The 13,342-nt window shown below is 34.9% G+C and overlaps 1 protein-coding gene across 1 annotated transcript; it reads left to right on the forward strand.

Moving 5' to 3' along the window:
• The first annotated feature begins 200 nt into the window (after positions 1-200).
• On the forward strand, positions 201-5,122 carry LOC127118741 (DEAD-box ATP-dependent RNA helicase 36). Its single transcript, XM_051048999.1, has 7 exons — positions 201-453; positions 1,476-2,114; positions 2,415-2,737; positions 3,317-3,520; positions 3,604-3,685; positions 4,287-4,385; positions 4,524-5,122. The coding sequence occupies exons 2-7, from the start codon at positions 1,521-1,523 to the stop codon at positions 4,761-4,763; spliced, it is 1,542 nt and encodes a 513-aa protein (XP_050904956.1). The 5' UTR covers positions 201-453; positions 1,476-1,520; the 3' UTR covers positions 4,764-5,122.
• Positions 5,123-13,342: the final 8,220 nt, after the last annotated feature.

The raw sequence follows: 13,342 nt of genomic DNA on the forward strand, positions 1-13,342 counted from the left end.
TTTGTTTGAGTTTTGTTTATGAAAGTTTTTATTTTAAAATAATTTTTAATTTTTCATGTATTTGAATGTTTTTCAGGGAAAATTTTAAAAGAATCCCAATTGAATTTAACGTTATTGTTTTATAAATAAAATTTACTTATTTTATTTATAAAAAAGAATTAAGAAAATAAATTAATCAATTATGTTTAAGCAATTAATACTAGTAAAACCCCTCTCTCTCTCTCTCTCTGTTCCAAGACACCGCAAAACCCTTTCTCTCTTCTCAAATTTTCGCCGCCGTCATTTCGGCAACTTTGCTTCTCGTCCTCGTTTTGCCTCCGCACACAACACCATTGCATCAAATTGAAGCCCCTAATCTTGCTTGTTGTCGAGATGTTTTTGCAGGATTTTACTATCAAGGTTTTCTCAAAGCAAGATTAATCAGATAGTGTGCTATTATCCTTCAAACAAGAGGTAACTTTTGGTGTTTGGAAGATTATGCTCGGTGTTGTTATCCGCAGTTGCCACATTGTGGACATTACTTTGAAGTGTTGATAATCTTCAATCTTACTTTGAATCTTATTTTGTTTATGTATGTCAATTTGGATATTTTTTTGGTATTTAATCTAAGTTTTCTATTTTACTCTTATAATATAGATATTACATTTTTTTTCATATACGAGTGTAATGGGTGCGTGGTAACACTAGACAAGATAGGATTAGAAATGAAAATATTTGAGATAATGTTAGGGTAGCACCTATAGTAGTGAAGATGGTGGAAAATAGACTTGAGTGGTTTGAACATGTAGAGAGAAGACCTGTAAGGAGAGTAGATCATATGGAGGGAAGTCAAGCAATTAGAGGAAGAGGAAAACCTAGAAAGGCTATAAGAGAAATTATTAAGAAAGATCTCGAGATTAACTATTTGGATAAAAGCATGGTTCTAGATAGAACATTATGGGAAAAGTTGATCCATGTAGTCGATCCCACTTAGTGGGATGGATAAGACTTGTTGTTGTTGTATGATGTATATTTCAGCTTCTACTGGCCAGGTAATGTAGCTTCTACTTGCAAGGTAATGTTTTACAGACTAGATTTTTCATTGTTTTACTTGCCTTATTTGTAGCAGATATCTTGAGATGAAATGAGATTTGTAGCATATAAAGATCTACCCTGTTATGTGATATAAACTAAATGTTAAATTAGATATTGTTTGGTTGAGTTGAGTACAAGTTTACACACTAAAAATTCTACCAACTTGATAATAATTTTTTTTTTTAAATTTATTTAAGTGGTTTATAATGTTAGTATTAGATAACAAGCTGTCTATTATTACTTTTGATTAGGTCTTGTGAAATCAGTTTTGATGATGCATGATATGATACAAGTGTTTTTTACTTGATTGTTATTGCAATACTTGAAACTCTTATAACTAGTGTTTTTTACTTGATGTAATGTTATTCATATTGATAGTGGCAAATTTTCCATCTTGACAGACCCAATAAATTCTTAAAAGAGGAATTTTATTTTTGTGCAACACAATGGAGAAATCACAACACGTAGTAGACGAAAACTTCCCACTCTTCAAACCATCTCTCAAGCCCTCCATAAATCCTCCCCCCGCCACTACTATTATCCCTCAAAACGACGTGGTTACCCATGAAAACCCTAACTCCATCACCGAAAACACCGCCACGTTCTCCGAGCTCGGACTCTCTGAATGGGCGGTGAAGACTTGCAAGGAACTCAGAATGTTAAAGCCACGCCGAGTGCAGCAGTACTGCATCCCGAAGATTCTAGAAGGCCGTCATGTAATTGGAATCGACGAGACTGGTAGTGGTAAAACAGCGGCGTTTGCGCTTCCTATACTCCAGCGTCTGGCTGAGCATCCGTTTGGTGTGTTTGCCCTCGTGGTGACGCCCACTCGCGAGCTTGCGTTTCAGCTGGCGGAGCAGTTTCGTGCCCTTGGTTCCTCGCTTCGCCTCCGTATTGCCTTGATTGTCGGTGGTATGGATATGCTTAGACAGACTAAAGAGTTGGTCGCCAGGCCACACCTTGTTATCGCCACTCCCGGAAGGATCAATGTTTTGCTCAAGGATAATCCTGAAATCGCTCCTGTTTTCTCCAGGACTAAGGTAATGATCATGATGAATTTGGTGAATAGTTTGTTTCCTTATTTTGTTTGTGTTACTGCTCTTGTTTTGATGTGCTAATGCTGTTGATTTTAGGCCGATTTTGTATAAGAAATTTAATTGACTGAGAACAAAGCTTCCCATGATTAGAATCTCTTTCACATGTTTTAGTAATCAAAATTGGATGCATTACTTGCATGAGTTCATATTATGAATGTTTAATAATGCATTCTTTGTTTTAGAACATTATAAATAAATTAAACATTGCTATAATTATGCTCTACTTGACAATTGCTTTTGTAGTTTCTTGTCTTGGATGAAGCAGATCGAGTCCTGGATGTTGGGTTTCAGGACGAATTGAAATTTATCTTTCAGTGCTTACCAGAAAGCCGTCAAAACCTATTCTTTTCTGCAACCACAACTAGTAATTTGCAAAAGTTGCGCGAGCGTTATCAAGATAAGCTGTATGCCTTCGAGGCTTATGAAGGGTTTAAGACAGTTGAAAAGCTTACTCAACAAGCTGTATTCATCCCTAAAAAGGTGAAGGATGTATATTTGTTGCATATCTTGTCTAAAATGAAAGATATGGGAGTTCGGTCTGCCATTGTCTTTGTCTCCACTTGCAGGTATCTCTCTAGATGATGATTTTTTTTTTTAATTTTCCAAATTCATTTTTTTGTTGTCTGTATAATGGTACACTACTCATTTTTCTTCTCTTGGGTTCATAACTCCTATTTTTGGGGCCATGTTGCCACTTGCAGATCTTACATTGATTAAATAACTCTGCCTACTATCATTTTTGTAGCTAATATAAGGATGAGTTTCATTTACTTGTATCCCAAGACAATCTTAGAATCGTGTTCTCAATAGGTAAAATGAAATTGTTAAGCCAAAATAAATGTAAATAGCATAGGAGTATAGTTTCATTTACTTGTATCCTAAGGCAATTTTAGGCATTTTGTGCTTTTTATTCTTTTCCTTGCCATCAATAACTTAGCTTTTCTTCTTGCACATTGAGAAAAGTAAGTACAAATAGGATAGGAGTATAGTTGTTCTTAGTCATGCTTGCTTACACTTGGGGGTGCAAGTTGAGGTTTAATAGTGGAAGTGTTTATGACAGTTATCTCTAAGCTAACATATTATTCTAAGCAATAATGTGTGTATATTTTATCTTGTAGATACTCTTAACAGTTCCCAAATTGCAGAGATTGCCATCGTTTAAATTTAATGCTGGAAGTGCTTGATCAAGAAGCTGCAGCTCTGTATTCATTCAGATCACAGGCTCAGAGGCTTGAAGCACTTCATGAATTTAAATCAGGAAAGGTTCCTATATTACTAGCAACTGATGTTGCTGGCCGCGGTTTGGATATTCCTACAGTTGACCTTGTTATTAATTATGATGTTCCAAGGTTACTATTCTTTTTCAAATTTTGCTATTTTATTTGTTCGTCTTCGAGGCATTTGATGGAACATTTTAATTATTCACCCACAGGATTCCACGGGATTATATCCACCGTGTTGGTCGTACTGCAAGAGCAGGTAGAGGGGGACTTGCTTTGAGCCTTGTCACCCAGGTAAACACATTTTATTATAGGTGTAAGAGGAAACATTTTAGTTTTTTTGTTTTGTTTTCACTTTTACAGGATTTACAAAAGTTTCACATATTTTCAATCTGTTCCCTATTTTCAAGGATTTGTGTAGATAACACTGAAAATGTAACCCCGGTGAAAACAGAAAACATTTTCTCAAATTAAATGGAACCTTAAAGATCTCTTTCTATGGGTTGAAATTGAGTTTTAATGCATTGATTTATTTATTCTTGTAATTCTTATGTTGACTGGCTGCTACATCTGCAAGATCTGTATCTTAAACATTAGGGGTCAAATGACGTTAGGGGTGAAATGACGCTGTGAATGCCATGTTTTCTTTTTGATGATTTGTTTTTATGGGTATTTTTTTATTTTTCTGGGTATTTTATGGATCTCAAGTGTATATTCAATTGTTTAGGAATTTTCTGGAAACAAGTTAGTATGATTAGTCCTTTAGAAACTTCTTGTAATGGTGATTTGAAATCTGAAACTAGTTGTGGCACGTGTACTGATGTTGGTTTTTAGGATTCTGATATTTTTTTTGCACTGATTTCCTTTTGTCATCAAATAAATTTGACATTTGCAGAATGATGTTGATCTCATTCGTGAAATAGAGGCCCTTATCAAAAGGCAACTTGATATGATTGAATACAAGGAAAATGAGGTGCTTTCTCTCATGAAAAAGGTATGTTTTTATAGGTTCAGCAGCTTGTTCATCTTGCATATGAATTATTGTCTCTTCTTGACTGTGGCGTGTTAATATTATAGGTTTTTTAAAATTATTTGAATTTCCTAATGACCTGTCTACTTTGATGCATTGTAGGTTTTCAGTGCTAAAAATGTTGCAAAAATGAAAATGATAGATGATGGGTTTGAAGAGAAAGCAAAAGAGAGGAAAAAACAGAAACTGAAAATGCTAGAAGAAAAAGGACTATTAAAACAAAGAGGTAAAAGAAAAAGAAATAAAGAATTTTCAAAGAAAGGAAATAAACATGAAAAAGTGGAAGTGGATGCTTCAGCAGATATAGCATCACTAAAGAAAAGGAGTAAGAAGAGACAGTAAATACCTAGAAATCAATTCTTAGAATTATAATTTCTTTAGACAGAAAGAGATGTTGAAGAGTGATTCTTATTAAGAAAAGTGGAGGTATATTTTGAAGAATTGGACAGAGAGGAGCTAAATCGTAGTAGTGTTGCATATACATTCTGTATATGTAGTATAAGATTGCAGATCTTGATGTGTTGCATCACAAGATTTGATTTAGTCCTGAAACTAAATCCCTCAAATAGATTATGCAAATGATGTGCAGTTTTGGTTAATTATGATACTACTGATTTTGATTCAGGGTGTGTTTGTTTCAAGTTTAGAAGGAATATTCTTTGAAATCTTATTTCCATCATTATTATTATTATTTGGAATAATATTCTTCTTCATGTGTTTGACAAAAATTAAATTTCCTAGAAATATTTATAATATTTATTTAATTTAGAAATTATAAAAAATAAAATAAATAAATGTGAGTAGTAGTGGGGGAGTTGTAGTTAGTTGAAATTTATTTTCATGGGAATGATGAATTTTCATCCTTTAAATCTTAGAATAAAAATAAAAAAACCACTGGTAAATAAAGTTTTTGAAAATAAAATATATTTTGGAATAATTTTTTAAAAATTGAATCAAACATGATGATGTTGTAATGTTTTCAAAAATATTTTTTAAAATCCTGAAAATAAACGCACTCTTATAAATTATTAATACTGGTTTCCTTTTTAATATTATGGCTTCTACTTTATTTTTCGGAGATCATTAGATATTGAGGTGAGTATAACACATGAAGCCTCGAGATTCGATATAGATAACTTAAAAAATGATTTTTTTTTAAATAATCACTATTTTAAAAATTAATATTAAAATAATCACTTTTTCAAATTATTTACTAATATAATCCTTTTTTTTTTAAAATTATATGTTTAAAGGAGTCGTCATACCAAATGATACATGCATTGTCTTGTTGGACTATGGTATCATGCCTAGTGACTACTGTATGCACCACGTACTAATGCAATTGACGATGCATAACATACTAATGCAATTGACGTATGCATTGTCTTGTTACACTATGGCGTCATGCCTAGTGGCTACTGCATGCAGAATTTGCCATTGCATGTGGCGCATGCATGCATCACTTAGAGCATGCGCCACTGCATGTGGTTACTGTTTTTTTGCATCATTTATAAATACAACATCCCCTCCCATTATTTTTCACACATCTTCTTACTATCTCCTTCCATTTTTCTTCAATCTCCTTCAATTTTTCTTAAAAATATTTTCATATATCTGTCATTATATTCACAAGAGAAATGGTGATTTAGTTTATTCGGCAGTAAAGTCTCCGATGAAGATTTAACTCTGGAATATAGAGACGTTTGAACATCTTAACAGGACCTTGATCCGTTGGTTAGATGGAGACATTGCAGAGGGTGAAAAGATCGGAAGAATTCAAAGGCTTGGTACCACGTTCAACCAAAATGGAGAAGTTCGTTTCTGGGTGAATGTTAAAACTGACAAATGTGTTCATATGATGATGTATAGTTCTCACGAAATTATTTTGATGGTTGTAATCACATAGTTATGTTGTTTAATTGTTGTATTTGTTTGTGTTGTTTAATTGTTGCATTTGTTTGTGTTGTTGTTTAATTGTTGTTTAAATTATTATTTTGTTGTTTTTAAGTTATTGTAATCAAATGTTATGATATTTATGAAATGAAAGTTTTTAATATAAAGTAAAACTGTTACATTTAAAATTATGTTGTTGTGTTTGGTCCAACATTGGGATAATTTGTACGATTGTGTCCGGATTGGCGACATGAACTACATAATCTCACCCTTTTGTTCACTATATCCTTCGGTTCAGATACGCGTGCTGTTAGGGTGACCCTTTTTCTTTCTTCGCATTTTTTCATTGTGCCAAAATATGTTCCCTTGATATGCAGGCAAATAATCCTCTTTTGCTACCACCGAAAAGCTAACGTTGTAAACATTGCATAGGTTTATGACTTTGTAAATGACTGATAGTAAATTGGAAGGATCATGTCAGACCTTTGAACATGTTGTAATGACATGGGAGAAGCGCATACGAAAGGCTTGGAACTTTCCGCCCGTCGCACCAACCTCTATCTAATTCCACTCAATAGTGTCCCCTCGGCCTCCCTTCATTGCGATCCATTGACTCAGGAGCATTGAACCAACCTTTAGTACGGCCAAACATTGTGACCACATATGTGTTAGCTTTGACAGCTTTCTCCTTAATGAATTTCATTGAAATATCTAATCTCATTTGGAACGTCTAATCTCAAACAGCGCCCCTAACCTAAAATAAATTTCTTTGACTAAAACGGTTATTGGTAGGTTTCAGATGCCTTTGAAGACATGGTTCATTGATTCCCCAAGATTTGTTGTCGTGTGACCCCATCGTTGACCGTTGTTACATGCCCTAGTCCACTTCTCCAATAGAATATTTTTGATCCACCTTACTGCATCTGCATTTTTCAATCTGATGTCTTTGCAATAGTGTTTGAAGGAAGGTTCTGTTAATGCATACCCTGCATTGACAACTTTCTTCCGTAGCGTCTTGTCTTTGATCTCCTGTATGAAATTTTGAGTGATATGTCTAATGCAGTAGACATATGTTGAAGAAGGATCATGCCAGTCGTTATCAATGTTTTTATAGGCACTCACAATTTATGGATGTTTGTCTGAGATCAAACATAAGTTAGGCTTAGGAGCAAAAAGATTATCTAGAGGTTATATTTAGGTCTTGACCATTAGGTTAACCATGATGATGATGCAGTTTGGATAACAAAAACATCAATCATCAAGTTCACTATTGTGCAGATGCATCAGAGTGACCGTGTGAAATTGTAGTTCAGCATGCAACAACAAATTCTAGAACCTCCGACGAGTTTGGGAGATTGGCATTAACAAAGAGTCGATGGCCAATGGAATTATATCGATTGGAGAGACTTCGCTAAAGAGATGTGTCGTCATTGGAAGAATCAACGATGACACATATTATACGAACCAATCATACATAGTGCTAGACTAACTCAACATTATATGGCTTGGTTTAGGTCGGTTACAATGCCACAATTTGTGTCTGAGCCAATGTATTTGTCATCATACACCCAACAACAAATCCCCGCCCAACAACCAACCTCACATCATTATCAAACCCAAGAACAATGTCAATCCACCTAAACCCAACGACTAACCTCACACTGTCACCATACCATATACATCCAACCTCGCAACCAATACATGTCACACACCCAAACGCAAAACCAAGAGCCTAACTCATACCACCAACAACCATACGCAACCACCACATCTGTCTATAGCCCCGATAATTCACATGATTCCACCTAATCTCACCATAGTCCCCCATCAATGAACACCAAAACATCTCACCGCCACAATACACAACCACTGTTTGACTTTCTTACACCATATGAACCATTGTTTTGTTTCCAAAATGATTCAATGTCTCAATTCAGGCAACCATAGCGTCCACTCGTAACCCAACCACAACGATCCAACTACGACAACATGGACACCAAACTCAATTTCGGCAGTGCCGTTGGCGGCAATCCCCCAGCTATTTGGGAGAAATGATGACAAATTTGTCAAATACTGCAGGACCTTCCGCATGACCTTCACACCAACAAACTTTTCCTCGGGTCAACACTCAAAGACCTCGGGGAAATCGTGGGAGACCTCGAAGGCATGCTAATGCATCGGGATATGGAACAGGGAAACATTTCGATCAGTCGGGTCATTAATTTTCTTGTCAATTGTTGTGTATTTGAATTTTATAACATAATATTATTAATTATTTTTCAATTTCTTTTTTATTTCAATTTTTTTATAATTATAACTTAAAAAATAAAATAAATAAATAAAATAAAGCATGCACCACTTGCAATGGTGCATGCTCTTAATGATTTAAAGGATGCGCCAATTGCATTGCCACGTGGTGCATGTAGTAGCCACTGGGCATGACGTCATAGTGCAACAAGGTAATGCATGTGCCATTTGGTATGGCGACTTCTTTAGATGTGTAAATTTTTTTTTTGAAAAATGGTTATATTGGTAAATAATTTGAAAAGATGGTTATTTTGGTATTATTTTTGAAAATTGTGGTTATTTAAAAAAAATCGTTTTGTCTTCTCTCTTAATTTTCTTGATTTATTGTTTTGGGGGTTGAAATGTAAAAGGAAATTAAAAAAAGAGTGGTTTTCAAAGAATAATTGTCTATTTACTATTTACTTACGGTTAAATTTCTAAGTGCTTTGTCTAATTAGAATTAAATTGGGACTAGGGCCCCCCCATTTGGTCCAGAGACTAAAACAACTTTATATTAAAAGGTAATTTTTTATCTCACCATATAGAGTGAAAAAACACCATATTAAAAATCTAAAATATTCCTTAGATTCTGGCGATCCATCTTCTAGCGCTCCCTTGCTCCACATTATGACGCACAAAATGAGTTTCACCTTAAAGTAAAACAAAATTTAATTTTGGAGATGCAAGTATTTTCAACAAATATATTGATATTTGAGCAGTCCAGTGGTTATTATGGAGATGCATCTTCGGAGGTTTGGGGTGAGATTTTAAAATATCAGTCACCTTTGCATGTCAGATATTCCGAAGATGCATTTCCGAAATAAGTTGATAAAATAATCACCTGCATGATTGCATACCCGTACTTCTTTTTCACTTCAAACTCTTTTCGAAACTCATTCCATTCTCAATCAACATTTTCGCTCCAAATATTCATTTTTGTGTTTCATCACATAAAAAGGAGCAAAAGGAGCTGAAATTCCAGGTAAAGATCATTCAATTCAAACCTTATTGATCACATTAAGTTTTGTGAGTGTCACTTCTGTTAGATGTGTTTTGTATGATGTCAAAACTAGGATACCTTAGCGTTAATGTATATTAGACGGTATCCTCTGATTCTCTATGTGCATCTAGGAAGCATAAAAGCATTTGGAAACAACTTGGAAAAGGTCTCATGCATCAAACATGCATGAAAAATCATTTTTTGTGAAAAATAGGTATTACAAGTCGACACATGCAATTACAGGTCGACCTATGGAAAAAGTTTTTTGGCTATAGGTCGACACATATGATGCAATATTAAATATTGTAGCTTTTGTCTCATGTACCGACTCTTTAGGTCGACACATAGGAAGAGCATAACCGTCATAGGCCGACACGTGACTTTAGACAGGTCAATCTATGCATCAAACAGGTCGACACGCGAATCGTATAAGTCGACCTATGCGATGTATTTTTTCAAAAATTCATATATTTCTCAAGTCCTTTGAATTTCTTTTTGCCCTAGATCACCCATACATATAAATACTTTATACATGCATCCTTCTCTAGTAAGGTTTCTAGAGTGAGTAAAACCCACATGAATCCAGGATTTCAAAGCATTCTCATCATCTTTAACTTCATCTTTAACTTCATCTATGCATATATACAATCAAACTGCACATAATCATTTTTTGATTGGGTGCCATCTATATTAGGGTTGATAACATCCAATTAGGTTTGTTATACCGAGAATATTTAGTTGAGAACTTTGAGGGATTCAAATCGGAAAACCGAATTGGGGTTTTCCTTCAAGATCTTTTAGGGTTTGAAGTTTTTAGACAAGATGGTGCAACTCATATCCGATTGAGTGAAAGCCTTGGGATAAGGGGTGCCTTGAAAGGGAGTAGCGTGAGACGGTGGATCATGTTATAAAATCTTGGGTTTCAACAAGTGTGCACTTGGGATTAATTCAACCGGGTGAAATCCTTGGGACAAGGAGCGCCTTGCGAGGAAGTAGAAAGAACAAGTGAGTTGAAGCGACATTGTTGGTTACTTGATCAATCTTTGATCAAGGGTTTTGGAGGTGGTAGAGTCAACATCAAACTTGGGGTTTGTATAGTTTGATCTCTCCATCTCTTGTATACACATATTTTGCAAAGTAAGATATAATATAATATCTCATTTCAAATTCGAATTGAGGACAGACGTACCCATATTAAGGTCGATTAGGAAACTGCCTAAACAAATCTTTATGTATTCTCTCTCTCTCTCTCTCTCTCTCTCTCTCTCTCTCTCTCTCTATTTTATTTTGTGGTTTTCAAATTGTCGATTACATTGATCATTTGATGAACATTATTTGGATCATAATTGTGAATGCATTTTGAAATTTCTATTGTTGTGTAGATCATAAACCATTTGGTTGTGATTGATTTCTAAGAACAAAAAGCTCCAAACACTACATAAAGCTCCAAACATAGTTGATCATACACTAAGTGTTCGATAAATTGTTTGACTTAATTTTTTGTGTGTTTTGTTCATTGGAGATAGATTTTTCCTATTGTATTTTCAACTAGTTATGATTAGTTGTTGTTGATTAACTTGTGGATTATCATCATTGCATTGACACCTCAACACATATCCGAGCTTTATGATAGTAGATTTGGTTAGACGATTTTTGATTCGGGAAATTTTTGAAACTTGCCTTCGCGCTATAAACTTTTTCAAAACCAATTTTGGTTCAAGTTTTAAACTTGTGATCTATTCCCCCCCCCCCCCCCCCCCCCCCCCCCCACACACACACACACACACCCTTCTAGGTCTAGACCTATCGTCTAACAAGTTTGTTTTTAGTCTAAAAAAACGTGTGTTGAATTCGTAGATGCATCTCCGGACTCTGTATGAACTCCCTCGAAGATGCATGTCTGTAGCCTGTATGTTCTCATTTTTCCAGCTCTATTTATAGTTTTAGCAGTTTTTGAGTTTTTTTATTGTAACTATTTTCATTAGATATGGTGCACCCCGATGTTTTCCCAAAACATGGTGTATCTTTGGATGTCAAAGGTGTTGTTGTGAAAGAGGTAGATATTGGTAACTACTTTTAAAATGAGCAAGAGTTTGAATTTCGTGATCGCATGCTTCAATCGATTCGTACGGAGGCCTTAAAATTGGGATTTGGTGTGGTAATCAGAAGGTCCAATAATGGTTCAAATATAAGATGTGAATTTGTGACAATGTCATGCGTAAGAAGTGGGAAATATATACCTCCTCTTCTAAATTTTAAACGAGGTGACACCGATTCAAGAAAATTTGAGTGCCCTTTTAAGTTGTGTGGTTATATGTTGGCAAATAAGAATGGAGATTTAATGTCATATGTGGTTTACATAACCATTACTTGTTGGTCATCCAATTGCATGTTGCCTCATGCCGGAAGAGAAGGAATGTGTTTCAGACATGACATTAATTTAGTTCAACCGAAAAATATACTTGCAACTTTGAAACGTAAAAGATCAAAAAATATCTTAAATATCAAGCAAATATACAATATTCAATACCAATATAACAAGGCGCTAAGGGGGGATAGAAGTTAAATGCAATAACTATTCAAACTTTTGGATGATAACATTTATGTTTGCAGGTGCCGAACGTACAAGGATGGAGTAACCGTTAGAGATATATTTTGGAATCATCCTCATTCCATCAAGTTGCTCAACATGTTTCCTACTGTGCTCCTCATTGATTCAACGAATAAGACCAACAAGTACAGACTTCCACTATTGAGGATGGTTGGTGTTACCTCTACTAAGAATATCTATTTTGTCAAGTTTTCATTTCTAGAGAGCGAAAAAAGAGAAGAATGTTACTTGGGATTTAGAGGTGTGGCAGGAAATGTTGAAGGGCCAATAAGAGATGCCGAAAGTTATTGTTACCAACCATAATATTGCTTTGATGAATTCGGCTGCAAAGGTATTTCCTACTTCTTATGCATTAGTTTACAGGTATCACATAACAAAAAATGTGAGAAGTTAGGTTAAACTCGCGGTAGGGGCAAAACAGATAAAGGCCAAAGATAGAAAAATGGTGAATGCGCGTGTGATAATGGAAAAAATAATGGATGCATGGAATGTTATAGTAAATTATTCTACTAAAAACTTATATGTTGATTTTGTTATACATTTCAGGAAGGTGTGCGAGAAATATCCAGATTTGTTGAAATATGTTGAAAGCACAATTTTGGACCAAGTGAAGGAGAAAATTGTTTGTGCATTGACCGATCATGTTAAGGGAGATTTGTGTAAAGATTGGGACTCTATGAACACAAATTTGGAACTAGAACCAGCACCAGCATAATGAGATACAAATCTTTATTCTCAGTTGGTCGGCAACATATCTCGAGCAGGTTTGAATTACATTTTTCATGAAGCAAAATGAGCTGATAATGGAAGCTCTGATAGCGTAAAGTGTGGTTGCAAAATTATGAAAACCTATGGTCTCCCATGTGTTCTCTTATAGCAAAGAAGGTGAAACTTGGTAGCCCGTTAAGAATGGATGAAGTTTGCATTCATTGGAAAAGGCTTAAGTTTGATGATGATGTTGTCATGAAAGACGGTAAATCGAATATCTCTATCTTGACCGTATGAGAAGTGATACAAGAGATATTTTTGAAAGTCGGTGACAATATGAAACTCCACATCAAATAACAATTGAGGAAGATGGCTTATCCAAAAACCATTGACTTAAAACCACCTTCTCAACCGGTAAATACA

The sequence above is a fragment of the Lathyrus oleraceus genome, chromosome 2 (genome assembly GCF_024323335.1).
Source record: "Lathyrus oleraceus cultivar Zhongwan6 chromosome 2, CAAS_Psat_ZW6_1.0, whole genome shotgun sequence".
Taxonomy (NCBI): domain Eukaryota; kingdom Viridiplantae; phylum Streptophyta; class Magnoliopsida; order Fabales; family Fabaceae; genus Lathyrus; species Lathyrus oleraceus.